This window comes from Podarcis filfolensis (assembly GCF_964270895.1).
Source record: "Podarcis filfolensis genome assembly, chromosome: 1".
Lineage (NCBI taxonomy): Eukaryota > Metazoa > Chordata > Lepidosauria > Squamata > Lacertidae > Podarcis > Podarcis filfolensis.
This window is the reverse complement of record NC_139604.1, coordinates 103634467-103654683: the sequence shown is the minus strand read 5'-3', so window position 1 is coordinate 103654683 and position 20217 is coordinate 103634467. Positions and strand designations below refer to the sequence as shown.

The 20217-nt window shown below is 42.0% G+C and overlaps 1 protein-coding gene across 4 annotated transcripts in view; it reads left to right on the top strand.

Moving 5' to 3' along the window:
- SLC25A21 (solute carrier family 25 member 21) overlaps nucleotides 1–20217 on the top strand; it is a 274572-nt gene that overhangs the window by 135618 nt on the left and 118737 nt on the right. For all 4 annotated transcript variants that reach the window (XM_083619563.1, XM_083619564.1, XM_083619562.1 and 1 more), the window contains exon 2: nucleotides 7289–7337. In XM_083619563.1, the coding sequence (XP_083475689.1) occupies nucleotides 7289–7337 (49 nt within the window). The remainder of the gene's footprint in view (nucleotides 1–7288; nucleotides 7338–20217) is intronic.

Sequence of the window (20217 nt, the reverse complement as noted above, 5' to 3'; positions counted from 1 at the left end):
ATTTCAGTACAACCTGAAGCCCCAAGTGTTGGGTCAATCTGCTATTTTCTGAGATACACTGGGCTGAATCTTACTGGTTCCGAAGCGTCACTCCTATAGCATGAAACCAGAGATTTCTTCCTTTTCCAGTATTTATTTAGTAGATAGTTTCAGATTTATATTTTGTTGAAATGTCTGCAATGGTACAGTACTTAGGAGCAGGTCATAGGGCTTATAGACTGTTGAATATGTGACAAGGAGGCTGTAAAAGATCTGGTCAGATGAAGTTAATTAACGGCAAATGAAGGACAGCTGCTTTTTATGTATGTAGCACATCTTTGATCTGCTCTACCCTTCAGACCTCTGTGGACAAGGTAGTTAAATACAAACTAGGAGGCCTATTTTAAAGACATTAAGGCCCTCAGGGGCAAGGAGTGACAGTCCATGCAGCCATGAGCTGTTAGCGTTATTCATTAGAGAACTTTAAACATGTCAGAAAAATAGAGTAATGTCCCTGCACTTAGTTCAGCCTGAACACTGAAGATTACCACAGCTTTGGGACGTATGAATGGACCAGCGTCTGGCAGCGAGTTTCTTGAGAAGGATTTGTTATGCAGGGAAAGAATAATCGTGTGTGAGAGAGAGTTCAATGAATTATCAGGTCATCTTACATAATCAATAGGTGTGTGTGTGTGTGTGTGTGTGTGTGTGGATGTACACACAGTCACAAGAGATGGGCAGAGTCCTAAAGGTGGAGGATTGTAGTGGGGAGGGGTGGGATTCTGTGAGGAGATGGGATGGGAGGAGATTTTAAAATAAATAAATTAAATAGCAGGTGACCAAAATAACTTTAGTTCACTTGATTTATTTTTTTGCTGCCAGTTGTCCACTACTTCAATTTCAAGAATATTTTAAATTCACAAATATATAAATAGGTTGTGAAACACGCTGGGATCTTTGAGTGAAGGGCAGTGCACAAATTTAATTAATAACAATAGCAATAATTCCAATAAAAAGTCAAAAATTTAACTAATAATTAACCAATACTAATTAATAGTGGCATGTTTTCAGGACCTTTGCCTTCATACAACATTGGACCTGCAGGCTGAGATGTTCCACAATTTGAACATGAATCAAGAACTGGCAAAACAACTTGAATTCAACTCTCCTTAAATGTTTTAAAGTGACTTTTTGGTACCTACGGTATATTAGACAACAACATAAAACATAAGATGCGCAATGGCTATTTTTCAAATAATAGGGAGGAATTCAGCATTGTCCTAAAATGAATGTCCCATCAGCGCAAGCATTTCTGGTTACCAGACAGAAAGACCCCGCTTCTCCATCCCCACATGCTGTTCTGGGGGTTCTCCTAACCCCGAAAAATTTTGAAGGTAACAATGGGTGAAGAAAGCCCAGTGGTTCAAGCAGATGGTCTTGTGCAGGGCTTCCAGTGAGCAGACTCATTAGGAGAATCTCCTCTGTTATGCTCACTCTTTCAGAAACTATGGTGGGGAAGCAGAGGAGGGCAATTTTGAGATGAAAACTCCCTCCATCCCCCCTACCACTACCTCTATTCAAATACACTATCCAGAAACTTCTTCAAAGAGCACTGGGGTTGCATTACATGCATTTGTGTGTAATACAGTGGTACCTCAGGTTAAGTACTTAATTCGTTTTGGAGGTCCATTCTTAATCTGAAACTGTTCTTAACCTGAAGCACCACTTTAGCTAATGGGGCCTCCCGCTGCCGCTGCGCCGCCGGAGCATGATTTCTATTCTCATCCTGAAGCAAAGTTCTTAACCCTAGGTAATATTTCTGGGTTAGAGGAGTCTGTAACCTGAAGCATATGTAACCTGAAGCGTATGTAACCCGAGGTACCACTGTATGTAGTTTTACCTTTAGCAAAGCTAAACAGCAATGGGAGAGAAATTGTTTTAATAATGGAGTACAGAAGAGGTAATGGGACGAGGGTGGTGCTGTGGTCTAAACCACTGAGCCTAGGGCTCGCCAATCAGAAGGTTGGCGGTTCGAATCCCCATGACAGAGTGAGCTCCCATTGCTCAGTCCCTGCTCCTGCCAACCAAGCAGTTCGAAAGCGCATCGAAGTGCAAGTAGATAAATAGGTACCGCTCCAGCGGGAAGGTAAGCGGCATTTCTGTGCACTGCTCTAGTTCGCCAGAAGCGGCTTAGTCATTCTGGCCATATGACCCGGAAGCTGTATGCCGGCTCCCTGGGCCAGTAAAGCGAGATGAGTGCCGCAACCCCAGAGTCGTCCACGACTGGACCTAATGGTCTGGGGTCCCTTTACGTTTACCTTTTACAGAAGAGGTATAATTATAGCATGCGAGGAAACCAATTAACAAACTGTGTAGCTAGTACAGTGGTACCTTGGGTTACAGACATTTCAGGTTACAGGCTCTGCTAACCCAGAAATAGTACCTCGGGTTAAGAACTTTGCTTCAGGATGAGAACAGAAATCATGCAGCAGCGGGAGGCCCCATTAGCTAAAGTGGTACCTCAGGTTAAGAACGGACCTCCGGAACGAATTAAGTTCTTAACCCGAGGTACTACTGTACACTGTCTTGAACCATTCATCTTTATAGCTAACCTTAAAGGATGGAAAACTTACCTTTTACAATCTAAGACTGTGCAACGGCAATTTCCCCCTCAATGGTTTATTTTATATACATCAGACAGGTCCATTGTTAAGATTTCATACAGTGGCTTGTCTGAACCTGTAGCTGTTCATGTTTTTGTCCCAGTGTGGAATCAATGCCTGTATCTTTTCTGCTTCAAATCTAGATTATGGACTGAACAGCACTCTTAATAATGTTTTGTGGTGTTTCAAGCATTTGTCATGTCAAAAAACATTCTTTTGGCAGCAAAGGTACTGATTTTGAAATTGAAAAACAAAACAAAACAGCACTTTATCAAGACCAAATAATAATTAGCTCAAGTCATGTTTAACAATTTCACAGTCAGATGTATTTTTACAACAGGATAGCAAGATACATATTGCAATATTTATTGTTATTTTGCATATTTTGACAGTATGTGTTTGAATGCCAAAACAAATATACACAGCTCCAGCTATATAATATACAGTGCTTGACATGTGTTTCTCTCTATGAGCAAATTTCCATTGTGTTTTGCTTCCTCTGTGACTATCTTATTCCAGGAAAATGAATAAAGCACACTGAGGAGGGTGAATAATACACTAAAGGGGATATCTGCAATAAAATGCATGCATGCATCATACTTCCCAGACCTATCTAAATGGTGGAACAATATATATAGAATGTTGACTCTCTAATATCAGTCACATCTATATAGGTAGTAGCACTTGGAAAACAAGTGGAAGCCACAATTTTTCTTTTCTTTCTTTTGCTATTGATGTATTTTAATTTCCTTGTTGTTTGATATAGTACATGTTAATTTCAAAGATAATTTTAAGATATCTGATGGGCATATTTTTGTGAGACCATTGTCCTTTGAGAGTGGGAAGGGGGATACTGAGTTACTCGCAGCAGGGTATTGAAGAATCTTGAATTTCCTGAAATTTCAAATTTTAATATGTGGTGGCCAAGCTTCCCCATGCCCTGCTCTGGCTACTCAAGCTGCATTCATGGGACAGAATGCCATGATATAATAAGTCCAGGAATGCTTTCAAAGCAGTGAGGCCACGGCTTGAAGCAGTGGTAGGGCTTTCTTGTTTACTGTTGAAAAAAGGAAGAAAAAGACAACAACTATTCACATTGGAAAGGTCTATGTGATTTGAAAACAAAGCAGAGTATCGAAGCTGATAGACAGATGGCACCTCACCCCAGAACAATTAGATCATATAAACAAAAGGTTCCCAATTGTGTGTTGGAGGAGCTGTAAGGAATGAGGGTATCTTGCATGTGGTCCTTGTGTTTTCATGCATTTTGGAAAATTTAGCTTTGAAATTATTTGAGAAATAGTGCAACAACCCATTCCGTTATGCACACAGCTGCAACTGAACTCTGCAGTCCTCTACCGTGAAGGCTTTCCTTGAGGAACCTAGCCAGTCATTGGTTGCAGCAACCAGAATAGAAATTGCCCAAAGCTGGAAAACAGCCACAAGATATCCCAGCCTTTGCCCAAATCGTGCCCTCCAGCTGTTTAGACTACAACTCCCATCAGCACCAGCCATCAAAAAGGCATGTGGTTGACGAAGGCTGGACTACACAGTTAACAGAAACTCACATATCACAGTAGATTAACAGGAGGCGTCAACAAAGAAGGTTTATTTATGTGGTCTTCATTTAAATCATGTGTAAATAAAGGGTATTCTGGGCAAAGACCATTGGTTGTCTACTCTTTGGATAAGACAACATTACTTGAAATGAGACATAATTGATAATTACCTATTAAAATAGCTGTTAAAGTACATTGACAAAAAATAAAAACAGGTATTTTAACAGGTAATTATCAATTATGTTTTCCCCATTGAGTAGACACTATTTGCAGTTGCTATTTTGTTCATAATTTCTGTAGAAATTCAGTAAAAAAATTGCAAATAATTTTTTGTTATTATTCTTTAGATTTAATTCTTCAGTTTAATCCAATCTTCAGGGAGTAGTTTTGCCTCCCCCACTCTGGATTTATGACAATTTCTATTGCTATATGATTTGGCTTCAGCTAAGTTCCACACAGTTCACTGTGTGGGAATTAAAACTTGTTCTCTCATGGAAATTAATGGGAGTTAAAAGTGCTAGACTTTGGCTGGACTGTGTCTACTTATTTATAAATAGCTTTTAAGTAAATGGTCTAGGATTCTATCTTAAGCCTTCCATTCAAATTCCATGTGCACTCCTGTGCGTCCATGGAACTCCTATCAAGACATTAAATTATGAGAAATACAGTGTTCATAACAGCCTGTTTAGTAAATTAGGTGATATGATAAAAGGATGCACGAAGTCGATAGGCATTGTCTGAAAGAGGTCCCTTCCTTCTAATGCTTTAATCTACAACTCAGGATTGCTAGAAATATAACAGGGCCACCATAGTTTCTGGGCTACTTTTCAATTAGGATGCTTTAAGTGTTATCAGAACTATTACTATTGATGGGAAAATGTGTATTGTTTCTTATCTGTCCCACCATTTTTTGCATAGCTTGCATGTTCATTTTTTATTTTTGTTTAATAGGGCCCCCTTGCCATATCTGTATACATTCTTGGTTATTATGCAGAGAGTGCTGCCTTGGGAAATCAACTAACTATGCAAACCTACTGTATAATTAAATGATGAGAACAAAGAAAAGATTTTTATCCTTTCGGAAACACAGAAAGCTAACAGAATCGTGAAGTTACCAAAACATAGTTCTTGCCAATGGAAATGGAATTCATCTGATTCATTTGCTGGGAAAATGCCTGCATTAAAAATTTGTGTTGTGCAGGATAAGAAATTAAAACTAGTGCTGCACCAAATTTGCATGAGGTTTGGGATTTGATGCAAAAAAAGAGGGGTTTGGGGGATTTCAGAAAGCTTGTTGGGGGAAAAAACTTGTCAGACATTGGGCAGACTTGTAGACGAACCACCACTGGGAGTCTAGTTCTGGTACAAGCAGGCTGAGGTCTAAAGGTTCAGAGGCAGATGATGTGGTCACAACATGCTGTGCTCAGGTTCACGTGAGAACAAGGCCAGAAGCATAGGCAATGAGTGTTTTGCATGGGTGTTGTGTTCCTGACCCCATGTTAGCAGAGCGCATGTAAGCTCCATTACGCCCCTGCCTCTGTTCCATCCCCTTTTCTGGCCACTTCCGGGTTGCAGCAGTGTGTGTGGTCACGCATCAATTGGACATGCTTAAATTGGTTGTTGCCTGTACTCAGCGTGGTGATGGACAAGTTGTTAGTGAGATACTAGACTGTTAGGGCAAGAGAGAAAGTCTTTATTAGGAATCGTTGCAATGAGTTGCCCACATTTTGCCTTGCTGATTGAGGCCTGTCATTTCGATCTCTGTATTGTATTTGAAAGTAATGGATTTCATTTTATATTATTGCCAGCTGTTAAAGAGTTATCACTGAAACAGTTCATTATCTTGGAAGAACTGTTCTGTCTGCAGCTGTGCTTGGAGCACCCTTTTGTGATGTTTGGAGCACCTACCCTCTCACTTCTGTGTTGCTGTTCTCGCTCTTGACAACATTTTGGATATGATATTTCCTGTGAAAAGGCATTCAGCTTCAATTTCAGCCATTCTTTATAGTGACATACCATTCTAATCATTCTGCTTATGGAATAGTTACTTGACTCTTATTAGTTTGTGACTCCCTACACCATTTATGAATTTTGAATCAGTTTGATAGTGTTATATAAATATTGTCAATATATTATTAGCCTACGTGTTGCTTGATGTTGTTCAGATTGCTGATTGAGGGAGCAAGGGTCCTGGGCTCTACTGCCTGGATCCCTGGTTTTACTGCTTTGGCAACTCACAAAACCTTTCCTTGGTAGTCTTTCATGATGGCTCATATATATAGACAAACACTGATAATGTTGCTGCTACAGCGCCATTTTTTAGACCTGTCTTCTCCCTTCCTTCCTTCTCACAGTCAGTTAGGGTCACAATGTGATATTATCCCCATGCTACCACAATCATTTAGTAAGCCCACAACTTACATGGGGGTTATGTTCTGCAGGTCATGCCTAAATCCAAAATTGTGTATAGTCAAAACACATTGGGTTCAATAGTGGGTGGGACTGCCAAAGTCATTTTTCAAGGAATTCCCCCCCCCCCTTCCACAAACTTTATTTTTTGCCGCACACATAAAGCTGAATGCGCCCAAGTTAAATGTGCCTAAATTGCAGGGTTACTGGAATTAGATGTGGTTATTTGATGATATCATGGAGGGCACAGAAAGGCCTCCCATTCTTCTGATCAAGAAGGATCACGCTCCTATTCTCCAAGCAACTGAGAGGTGTTCCCTATGCTGTAGAGGAAATAGGACATTCCTCTTTCCTCATTTCCGCGCTGCCAGCTCAAACCACTTAGGATTGCGGCCTAATTTCTGGGATGACAATTTCTTGGCTCAAATCACAGAGTTGAGAGCATTTTTTAAAAATGTGGTTTTTTTGTTTTTTTTTGTTTTGTTTACAAAAATTCACCTCTTCACAAAACTTTCCCTTATCTCCCAAAGAAGATCCTTGGAGAATGTTAAGAAGAATATGCAGTGCCTTTGTGTCATAATTGTTCTCTTCTCTGAGCACATTTTGCACGGGAACACTTTATACTTCAATAATTGTAGAGATCAAATGTATTTACCAGGCTTCTCTATCATCTTACAGGTCTTGTAGAAATTTGTCTGATGCACCCCCTCGATGTGGTGAAAACCAGGTAAGGTTCTGCTTGAACAAGTTTTATTGACACTGGAAGACATCCAAATTGGAAGCTGTCAGAACTTAAAAAGCTAGAACTTGTCCAAGTAAGATAACTTCTCCCTTTAATGGCATTTATATTTACTTACTGTTTTTCATAGCATTTGACAGGCAGAATTTGAATAGCATGATGCATTTCTGCTTGGAGGTCATCTGGAGGTGCTAAATACTTCTTTATTAAATGTACTCTTCATGTGACAGCCTGAGATCCTATTCTATTAAAAGTGAAGCGGGGAGGCAGCATGGTTATATTTTCTTTCCTACCATATTTATCATGTGAAGTAATGTTTTGACTTGAAACTAGAAATGTCATGTTGCCTTAAAAATAATATTGATGGTAAATGTGGCCAGAGACAGTTAATTGTGTTTTCAAAACTCAGCAAAAATGAGATTTATTTTTTTCCAAACCTGTATTTGCACATGCCTGTTGGGTGGTTTCATGCTTGCTACCTATCGGGCACATTCAGTGACTTCCAATCATGCATTTGTGGCTGGGCAATTACACTGACTTGTCAGTTTGGAAAAACATCAGCCCAAACATTCCATTTCAAATAATAATAATAATAATAATAATAATAATAATTGTTGTTGACCTCCGTCTGTCTCAAAAGACAATGAAGGGTGCCTCCAAGGATGAAGTCAAACCGCTGCATTAGCAGCACCGGTGACCTCCCTAGGGTGCAAGCCTGGGCAGGGTGTATGGAGGTCCTGGGCTGCCCAGATGATAAGACCCTCTGATCTGGTCCAAAGGAAACCAAAACAATGTTTGGCACCAGCTTGGCTACAGGAGTTTCCAGAAGGAGGTGTACAAGGCGTCATCCTACCATCTGGATTTGTATAGGGTTTACTCCTTAGCCTTTTCTTCTCCCAAAGATATCCTACAAGGCAGCAGAGGTTTAGGATCAAATATTTTACCCCTTCCTAGATGGACTACCTTTCCCATCTGCCCCCACACTTCCCTCTGCAGCACATGCAGAAACCAACTTCTTGACCATTGGACCCACTATTGGTCTCATTCACTCCATCTGCCAGGTAGTAATAGTAGCAGTAGTAGGTAAACAGTGTTTCCATGCACTCTGGGTTCTGTCACGCTTCTGAGTTGCGCCAGAAGCGGAAAGCAGACCCGGAAAGCTGTCTGTGGACAAACACCGGCTCCCTTGGCCTGAAAGCGAGATGAGCACCACAACCCCATAGTTGCCTTTGACTGGACTTAACCGTCCAGGGCCCCTTCATGGATCACTGCCTTGCCGTGGCGAAGGGGCTTGAAGAACTCAGAGAAGCTATGAACTATGCCGAGCAGGGCACCCAAGATGAACAGGTCATAGTGGAGAGTTTTGACCAAACGTGATCCACCTGGAGGAGGAACCGGCAAGCCACTCCAGTATCCCTGCCAAGAAAACTCCATGGACAAAGACAACAGGCATATAAAAGTTATGACGCTGGAAGATGAGCCCCTCAGGTCAGAAGGCGTCCAACATGCTACTGGGGAAGAGCGGAGGACAAGTACAAGTAGATCCAGAGCTGATGAAGCGGCTGGGCTAAAGCCGAAAGGACGTTCAGTTGCGGATATGCCTGGAAGCGAAAGGAAAGTCCAATGCTGTAAAGAAAAATATTGCATAGGAACCTGGAATGTAAGAACCATGAACCTGGGTAAGTTGGATGTGGTCAAAAATGAGATGGCAAGAATAAATATTGACATCCTGGGCATCAGTGAACTAAAATGGACGGGAATGGGCGAATTCAGTTCGGATGACCATCATATCTACTACTGTGGGCAAGAAACCCGCAAAAGAAATGGAGTGGCCCTCATAGTCAACAAAAGAGTTGCGAAAGCAGTACTGGGATGCAATCTCAAAAATGATAGAATGATCTCGATACGAATCCAAGGCAGACCTTTTAACATAACAGTAATCCAAGTTTATGCACCAACTACTGGTGCGGAAGAAACTGAAATCGACCAATTCTATGAAGACTTACAACACCTTATAGAAGTGACACCAAAGAAGGATGTTCTTCTCATTATAGGGGATTGGAATGCTAAAGTAGGGAACCAAGAGATAAAAGGAACAACTGGCAAGTTTGGCCTTGGAGAGCAAAATGAAGCAGGGCAAAGCAGTGGCGTAGCGTGGGTTGTCAGCACCCGGGGCAAGGCAAGTAGTTTGCGCCCCCTAGCCCGTGGATTTGCGCCCCCTAACCCGTGGATTTGCGCCCCCTAACCCGTGGATTTGCCCTAACCCCAGATGTTGCGCCCGGTGCGGCCGGCCCCCCCTGCACCCCCCACGCTACGCCACTGGGGCAAAGGCTAATAGAGTTCTGTCAAGAGAACAAGCTGGTCATCACAAACACGGTTTTCCAACAACACAAGAGACGACTCTACACGTGGACATCACCAGATGGGCAGCATCGAAATCAGATTGATTATATTCTCTGCAGCCAAATATGGAGAAGCTCAATACAGTCAGCAAAAACAAGACCTGGAGCTGACTGTGGCTCAGATCACCAGCTTCTTATAGCAAAATTCAAGCTTAAACTGAAGAAAGTAGGAAAAACCACTGGGCTGGTAAGATACAATCTAAATCAAATCCCTTATGAATACACAGTGGAAGTGAGGAACAGGTTTAAGGATTTAGATTTGCTGGACAGAGTGCCTGAAGAACTATGGATGGAGGCTCGCAACATTATACAGGAGGCAGCAACGAAAACCATCCCAATGAAAAGGAAGTGCAAGAAAGCAAAGTGGCTGTCCAATGAGGCCTTACAAATAGCGGGGGAGAGAAGGCAAGCAAAATGTGAGGGAGATAGAGAAAGATACAGGAAATTGAATGCAGATTTCCAAAAAATAGCAAGGAGAGATAAGAAGGCCTTCTTAAACGAGCAATGCAAAGAAATAGAGGAAAACAACAGAATGGGAAGAACCAGAGATCTGTTCAAGAAAATTGGAGATATGAAAGGAACATTTTGTTCAAAGATTACCATAATAAAGGACAAAAGTGGTAAGGACCTAACAGAAGCAGAAGACATCAAGAAGAGGTGGCAATAATACACAGAGGAATTATACCAGAAAGATATGGATGTCTCGCAAACCCCAGGTAGTGGGGTTGCTGACCTTGAGCCAGACATCCTGGAGAGTGAAGTCAAATGGGCCTTAGAAAGCACTGCAAATAACAAGGCCAGTGGAAGTGATGGTATTCCAGCTGAACTATTTAAAATTTTAAAAGATGATGCTGTTAAGGTGCTACACTCAATATGCCAGCAAGTTTGGAAAACTCAGCAGTGGCCAGAGGATTGGAGAAGATCAGTCTACATCCCAATCACAAAGAAGGGCAGTGCTAAAGAATGCTTCAACTACCGCACAATTGCACTCATTTCACACGCTAGCAAGGTTATGCTTAAAATTCTACAAGGAAGGCTCAAGCAGTATGTGGACTGAGAACTCCCAGAAGTGCAAGCTGGATTTAGAAGAGGCAGAGGAACCAGAGACCAAAACTGCAAACATGCGCTGGATTATGGAGAAAGCTAGAGAGTTCCAGAAAGACATCTACTTCTGCTTCATTGACTATGCAAAAGCCTTTGACTGTGTCAACCACAGCAAACTCTGGCAAGTTCTTAAAGAAATGGGAATGCCTGATCACCTCATCGGTCTCCTGAGAAATCTCTATGTGGGACAAGAAACTACAGTTAGAACTGGATATGGAACAACTGATTGGTTCAAAATTGGGAAAGGAGTACGACAAGGCTGTATTTTGTCTCCCTGCTTATTTAACTCATATGCAGAATTCATCATGCGAAAGGCTGGGCTGGATGAATCCCTAGCCGGAATTAAGATTGCCGGAAGAAATATCAACAACCTCAGATATGAAGATGACACAACCTTGATGGCAGAAAGTGAGGAGGAATTAAATAACCTTTTATTGAGGGTGAAAGAGGAGAGCGCAAAATATGGTCTGAAGCTCAACATCAAAAAAACGAAGATCATGGCCACTGGTCCCATCACCTCCTGGCAAATAGAAGAAGAAGAAATGGAGGCAGTGAGAGATTTTACTTTCTTGGGCTCCATGATCACTGCAGATGGTGACAGCAGCCACGAAAGTAAGAGACGCCTGCTTCTTGGGAGGAAAGCAATGACAAACCTAGACAGCATCTTAAAAAGTAGAGACATCACCTTGCCAACAAAGGTCCGTATAGTAAAAGCTATGGTTTTCCCAGTAGTGATGTATGGAAGTGAGAGCTGGACCATAAAGAAGGCAGATCGCCGAAGAATTGATGCTTTTGAATTACGGTGCTGGAGGAGACTCTTGAGAGTCCCATGGACTGCAAGAAGAACAAACCGATCCATTCTTAAGGAAATCAGCCCTGAGTGCTCACTGGAAGGACAGATCGTGAAGCTGAGGCTCCAATACTTTGGCCACCTCATGAGAAGAGAAGACTCCCTGGAAAAGACCCTGATGTTGGGAAAGATGGAGGGCACAAGGAGAAGGGGACGACAGAGGACGAGATGGTTGGATAGTGTCTTCGAAGCTACAAACATGAGTCTGACCAAACTGCGGGAGGCAGTGGAAGACAGAAGTGCCTGGCGTGCTCTGGTCCATGGGGTCACGAAGAGTCGGACACGACTAAACGACTAAACAACAACAAACCGTCCAGGGGTCCTTTACCTAGTAGCAGTAGTAGCACTAGTAGTAGTAATGATGATGATGATAATGTTTTAGGTTACAGAGGAAAATTGCAGCAGAAAATTGCACCATATGTTGTCAAGTTAAACATGAGTCCCATTAATTTCAAGGGTCAAACAAGACTTGATGGGGATGATCATGTGTATTTTTTTACAAGTCTGCCCCATTAATGAAGTATGGGGTGGTTTGTTTTTTATACGAAAAGGTCTGGTGAATAAAGGACTCTAACACCTCCCTGTACTGTACTCTAATGCATCAAGGAATTTTCTTTCCAGTCTAGCTCACTCCCCCTATCCAAGATAGGCTGGGATTGAATTGCTTTAAGGTAAGATAGGGGAATCAAGGCCTTTGTCTGCCTCCATCATCCCAGGTTTGGCTCTATATTTGGCTGGCCAGTGCCTCTTCTTTCAGTTTTGACAGACGTCGGCATTGCGTCAACAGAGCGTTGGATACAAAGCAATTTTGTGCTAACACTTGTGCTATTTCTTCATCACAAAGCAATGAAAGCAAGGACAGATGGAATAAACCAGGAAAAATAAAATAAATGATTTTTCTTCTCCTTGTCCTTTGTGTTTGCATCTACAAATATTTGTGTAGTTGAGTTTTGCTGGCGTAAAGTTTCCTGAAAGAGAAACTTCTGTGTTGCCTGAGCAAGTATCCTCAGATACCAAGCTGTCAGTTCAGATGCATATGTTTGCCCACAGTTACCTGGGCTTCATCTTAAGGGGGGAACAAAAACAATATTGTTCGGATAGGCATATACAATCAGTAAATAAAGACTTGCTCAGTCAAAAAAGAAAAAACTTCCAAAGTACAAATACTGTAGATCCCTCCTGTCCATTTTGCAGAAATTCATCAAGTAGAAAACAATCTTACAATTTCCCAGATGTAGTTCTCTCCCCATTCTAATTCTGCTATGTTTGAGCAATGTGCATTTGAAAATTGAATCATGCACACACTTACTGGGTATTGAACAGGTACCTTCTTAGATTCAAGAAAAGTCTGTTTTCACATTGAACCCCATTGGGGAGGGAGAGAATGCTGCCATAAGCAGCTGGGTGTTCTGCAAGAAGTTGGAAGAAACTGTTTGCACTTTTACATTTTGCTGCTTAGCGTTTTTGGAATACGTTTGCAGCTTTGGAGTGCTCCTCAACCAGTGTACAGGAAAAGCAGGATACAGAGACATCCTCATCTCTTATTCCCTGTGGCTCACCACAGAAAGGGCCATAGCTCAGAAAGAAGAACCGTAGGACCCTAGCAGAGGTGTTCAAGGTCCCGGGTGTAATCCCAAGCATCTCCAGGCAGAGTTGGGAAAGGCCTTGAGAGCTGCTATCAGTCACTGAGATAGATGAACCGACAGTCTGACTCCATATTCCTATGCTGCTGCTGGCATGGCAACTCTGAATATGATCTGCATCACTTTCAAACATTTTGACTAATACATAGTGTACTGCCATGTGGAAGTATTTTTCCTGCAAACAACATCCTGTGCATATAAAAATAGATTATGAGGATGAAGGGATCCAAATCTGCCTAATCTTCTGCCAGACATGCTAATATTGGGGCTATATCTCAATAGCGGAGCCGATGCTTTGCATGCAAAAGGTTCCAGGTCCCATCTCGGGCAGGTAGGGGTGGGAAAGACTCTCCTCCAAGAAAGCAGCTCTTAAAAATTGTATGAATGAGAGAGAGAGCATGAAAACAGACATCTGCCATCTGAAGTGATTTCAGATCTACTTATAGCCCAGCAAGAACTATTTTGCTCTTTTTGTAGGTTGGACCATAGACAAACCATGATGAAAAATATTTTGAGTTGAAGAATCCAATAAGGATTTAAGATTAGAGTGAGCATAGGGACACAATAATGAAGCACCTTTTGCCAGCTCACTTTTAACCAAAGTACATTAAGTAAGCACTCCTGGGTTTTGAGAGGTTTTTTTTTGGATGTATTGCATTATATAGCTTTCATAGCTTGCTACTGCCTGCTACCTAAAACAATACTCTAGGTCAAAAGCTTTTGGACTGAACATGACTGAACATGTTCCATAGCAAGAGCCCATTTCTAGCAAAAGACTAATCTCACATTTATTTCTACCGGCTATTCTGTTCCAGTTTATTCTTGTGTCCTAACTTCTGATGTTTTGGCCTTATTAGAGTAGCTGTGTTTCCTACATGTGTTTCTGATCGCTTTCCAGCTGTTGTTTTGTAAGTGCTTTTGCCCTCTTTGATTCTTTGCATTTTTTCTAGTTAAGAAAGCACTGCCGAAATTTATTCTAAAAATGCTCAAGTTGAAGGTAGTTATTTACTATCCTGTGCTTCTTTGTTTCTAACCTTACGTGGATTCACAATAGTGACCAATTTTGGTGGTCTTATTAAATAGCGTATATTGTATGTAGATAGGACAATTCATAAGCCCTGTGCCAAGTCTGCAGTGTATTATTCATTTATTCATTCATTCTTTTATACATACTGTTATTGGTCTTTATTGAGTACCATTATACTCCATTATAAGATTCTCTAGTTGGCCATCTGTTTTTAGCATTCAGAATATGTTTTCTTATAAGATCTTTTGTTTCAAACTTCCCACCATTGGACTTTATCTGGCTTAGGGTCATTTCAATGTGGATGTCTTCCAAGGTGCCATCATTCGCTTGTTGTTTTGCTTCCACTTAGAATCGGTTAGAAATTAATATGGGCGTGTTGACTAATAATTCCAACTCAGTAACCTGTTCCAAGTTAACTCTTGCCCCCAGACTGAAGAATGCTGTTGAAATGCAAGCTAAACATATGATTTATTCTAACAAGTTTCTAGTTATCTACAGAGATGACACCAAAGGTCTGGGTGTTGATTTTGGCCAATATTTTCTTAGGTCACCCTGCAGATCGGGTCCGCCAAGACTCTGTTGAACAGGTGACAGAGCATGCTAGGCACAAGAAAAGTTTGTTTTGCCACCATTGTTTAGCTGCATTGGTTTACTGATTGTTGAGGTATTGTGTGTTGAGATGAACAAAAGACTCCTCTATCAGAGTAGTAGCAAAGTAGGTGTCGGCGGAGCAGGGCAGGGGACTTGTATATTACAAAGCTGCTTTGGGCATGGAACCCCTTTTGAGATTCCTGGCAGTGTTTTCCAGGGTAGTGTTTCACTCCATAGGCGTGCATAGCAACCAATCACATATATGGGGGAAAGGAGGGGGGTCACTTGAAAGACACAAGCAGAGTGGAGGCTAAGTGTTTTTCCTGCAGCTGATTCCTCACACTAAGAAGCAAGGCTTTTCTTATATTTACTGCCCGATCATTGGATTCTTATTGGTCACACTAAAGTATTCTGTAATGTCAGAAGCTGCTTTTTTATATACAGATGGTTTCACAAAGCCATAGGTGTGACTGTGCTAGCACGTTGATCATCACATCTTAGTGGGACACAGGTGGCACTGTGGTCTAAACCACTGAGCCTCTTTGGCTTGCTGATTGGAAAGTCGGCGGTTCGAATCCCCACGACAGGGTGAGCTCCCGTTGCTCTGTCCCAGCTCCTGCCAACCTAGCAACTCAAAAGCCCACCAGTGCAAGTAGATAAATAGGTACCGCTGTGGCATTTCCATGCACTCTGGTTTTCGTCATGGTGTTCTGTTGCACCAGAAGTGGTTTAGTCATGCTGGCTACATGACCCAGAAAACTGTCAGTGGACAAACGCCACTGCAACCCCATAGTCGCCTTTGACTGGACGTAACCATCCAGGGGTCCTTTACCTTACCTTTTTTATTGATTCTTGCCCTTTCAACAGCCCACCCAAACCAGGGTCAGCTCCAGGTTTGAGGGGACCTTGCCAAAGTGCTCTTCAGTGGTCCTGCTCCTACCTGGGTGGGTCCTAGTGGCAAGCAGCAGCAGGCAGCAGCAGTGCTTTGAATCAGCACTGTTTAAATTTTCTGCAGTGCCCCTAATGTATTTCTCCAGGACATTATATGAAAATAAACTGGTCCACCACTGATAGGTGATTCAATGGACAGATTTATTTATTTTTAATGTGGGGAGGCAGGACATACATCAGTGGTGGGCCCTGCTGGTGGTGTTTGGGCCCTGGCAACTACCTCATATTGCAACATACTGATGAAAACCACCCATTTCTTCCTTCATATATTTGCTGTGGTGATGTGAGCCTCTGCAATCTATTGATGGATGGATGCAATAGCTGGTCAAATTAAGAAACATAGGAACCACATGGACAGGCTTAATCCTTTTGTGAAATTCAAGCTTCCATCAGTTTAGGACAGTACCTGATATAGCTAAGTAGATAACACAGTTTCCAATTATTACATGTAGAGTCCCCCCCAGCCCAAAATGGCAAATAGTCATAAGTGCCATGTGTAGGATAAGAAGATGCATGTGAATTCCTGAGCATGTCTCCATAATAAATTAATCCCCCCCCCCCGCCACTTTCTCACCTCATGGAGCAGATATAGTTTAATCTGTGGTTTTTTTTTTAAAAAAAACTCAGCATACAATCCTGTTTTAGACAGGCCTAATATTTGGTGTTCTCTCACTATATCCGTATGGACTACATTTTGATAATTTTATCAATTCCTTAATTTGAAATATTTTTAGTTCACCCTTCATCAAGCATTCCCAGACTGAGGACTAGAGGAATTTGAGGGTAGGAGCAACTGAGGAATAGAGATTCTTTAATATATAGTGTGTTTTCCTTTGCTCTCTTAACGTGTTCTGTATTATGTTTTATTTATGTATTTTATCTTGTTTTTGTAAAACACCCTGGAATCTCTGCAAAAAGGGTGACATGTTTTAAATAAATAAACACACCTCATAAAGTTACTGGCTGGAAGCACAGGGCTTCTAAGTTTGCATTTATGCTGCTTTCCACAACTGGTTAACCTTTCTGTATCACCATGTCCCCAGCAGCCAGAGGAGTGCCCCTGGTAATTTGTCAAGACTAAAAAGCCGGAGGGTTTCCTTCTGTAATCCACACTGGCAATTACGCCTTTGGAAAGCACATGCCAGCACAGCGTGTTTGCTTGCCCTGGTACAGTATCTCTGCTGAGAGAGAAAGGGAAATGTTTTCTTACAGTGGAAAAAGCTGCTGTTGATTAACTCTGGTCTCAGGCTGAAGTTGCAGGCTTCATTGTGGAAACTGCACAGTTGTTTCATTCCCCCCCTTGCAAAAAATAAATAAAATTAAAATGTTTTCTTTCATGATATAGCCGCACATCTATTCTTTCTGCTACGTACATGGTGAATGCAACTTCCGCGTGGGGGGGGAAATCATTATTGGCTTCTAGATAAGTTACTTCCCCCGTTTTCTGCTTTGAGGATTAATCTACAGAAAAAGCAGAGGACATAAGTAGCAGGTGCTCTCTAGAATGGGTTCCTGTGGAAAGTGGTCAAATTTCCATTCAGAAATCTAACCCCAATGCTCCTGGCAGTATATTTGGTCTGAATGCAATACTTAGGGAGCTGCCTATGGGGGAAATGCTGTGCCTCTTTCAGGGTATACAATTACTAAAGGGCTGTGGGGAAATTGGGTCCTCCCTTAAAGAGTGAGTATTGTGGTGAGACCTGGACAACCGACACCCTGTATTGTGGGTGGGTACAATTGGTTAGCCACAACACCTGATTGGTAGGTCCCTCTAAGCTGGGTACAATCTGGCCAATGGGATGCAGTCCAAACAGTTCGAGGGACCTATTTATGCCCATGCACGTGACCCAGAGCTTCCTCTTTCGATGTGTGCATTCGGAACACCCACCCACATCTCCCTACTTTTAGGGCTTTGCGCTTAACCTTGCTATGCCGTCGTGTGTCGTCTGTCGTTGGGACAGGGGCACAGCAGGAATTTCCCCCTCTTGGCTGATTGGCTGTTGCCATTTGGGTTTTGCCTGGTGCGTAGCAAATCGTCACAACTTGTAAGGTTGAGGATGGGTTCAGGTTCAGGTGAGAGGGATGGGAGAAGGGTCTCACCATCCCTATGTGAAGGGTATTCCGTTAAAGGAATCCAGGGACTCAGCTTGGATTGGCCAACCCCTGAAAAGGGGTTATGCCCGTGCCTGAGTCCAGGGGGACATTTGGGTGGCGGAGTTAGCCTGTGCCCGGCTTTCCGCTTATCCAGGTGTTCACCCTTGGCTGACCTATGCTGGTGCCCTGGGTCAGCGCTACCTGCATGGCAGGGAGCTAGTTGAACCAGAGCCTATGCAACCAGTCATTCTGTAATCAATAAAGTTGTGGCCTAAATTCTGCCAAAAACCAGACCAAAAAATTGAGTCAAGTGTGAATTTATTTAGGGGGGAGGTTTATGGGTCTGAACACGCAAAAGAATGCCTTTTTTCATTGTTGAATAAGACACTCATGTTATGTTCTTCTGTTTAATCAGAGATGTAGGCCGTGTAGGGATATAAGGGGGCAGGTAAGGCATTGTTTTAATTAGGATGACCCTCCAAGGAGCCTTTCGCCTGGTCACCTGACTACATATCCTTTGGATTTCTATTTAATCTTCCTGAGCTTCCTCTGCCTCCCTGCCTATCTGCTCTCCTTCCACTCTGCCAGTGAGCAGTGGCAAGGAGATAACTGACTGTGCTGCTTTGTGCATGTCTATGGCATCCTCTTCCAGGGCGCTTCTGTCCATGAGAGCCAAGGACCACTATCGGTCCAGAAACAGAGAAGGTTCAGTCATATTAACGCTTGTTAATATGATGCTCTTTGGGTGGGAAAAGTGGGGGATGTTCTCCACCTCCAGTAAATATGATATGTCTCCATTAATAACCCCTTCAGGTATACTTCATGCAGTTTTTATTTGTCCACGTGAATGCAAGAACTCATTTGCTGCAGCTGAGCAAATGTAGCTACGTGGGAACATAGGAAGCGGCCTTATAGAAAGCCAGGCAGCTCAATATTATCAATGCTATCTACACTGACTGACAGCAGCTCCCCAGGATTTCAAATAGGGGTCTCTCCTAACCCTGCCTGGGCATACCAGGGATTAAACTTGAGACCTTCTGCATGCAAAGCCTGCATATGACTACTGTGTTGTTGTTTTTCAAAAGCCCGTACATTAGGAAATCATAAAAGATATCTGGCAGGAGAAGAGATATTGGATTATATTTACAAGAAAAATCTATTTTTATTTTTTAAAAAATGGAAATTGGGGTTTGGAAGTGAGCAGATGTTGGAACTGGAGAAGAAGAAGAAGAAGAAGAAGAAGAAGAAGAAGAAGAAGAAGAAGAAGAAGAAGAAGAAGAAGAAGAATCAAGGGTCTGAATTCAAAGGAACAGATCCCCCCTCCCCATGTATTCATTTTTAAAAGGGGTATTTAAAACGAGCAGCTGGGAAAGGTTAAATGGGATGAAGTTGGAGACATCCATGGAGCACATAAGATATTTCAAAACAATTTAACAGAGTGACTTGGGTGGGTTATTAACAGATGTTAATGATTTGTCGGTGGTATAAAACATTAAATCGCAATCGGGGTAGACTGTGGTCATGCCTAGTTTCTTACCCAGGGACAAAAATTCAGGGTTAGACCACTGTCATGCCTGATTTCTAACCAGCAATGGAACATGTCTGAATTAAGTAACCAAGGAACCACTTTGTTTTAAAGATAAAACAAAGCCCCCCTATATTTAACTCTTTCCCCCCTCCATGCAACTAAGCTAATGTGAGATAATTCATGGGTACAGCCTCTGCTTAGCATATTTCTGAAGAAGAGGGATGCCCTGTCTCTTTACAAGCCAGTTTGTGTGTGTGTGTGTGTTTTCAGTTCACTGGCGATTTAAAATTTTCTAGTACGAAAGGAGAGCGCCGCAAATGCTTGAACGGCTGTACAACTGTAGCATTGCCAATAATTCTCATAAAAGTTGGACATTAGTGCTGTATTTAAATAAGGCCCTAAAAATAACTGTATTCAGCTAATGGTTGCCAAATAAATCCTGTAAATAAATAAAAAGTGAGATAATATCTTGCTTTATTAGCTTTCTGTGTGTTTTCGCCAACAGATGTAGCACTGTGTATTCTAGGCCTAGAGGGGCTTTTGAAGAAACAAGAATCTTCTGAGTGAGCAGCTTGAGTAAAAAAAATACTATCTTCAGTGTGTTCTTGGCAAGCGAGAGTTCAATTTTTATTATTCATTTCTCAAGAGGATGCAAAAATATGTCTAAAGAAGCAGCAA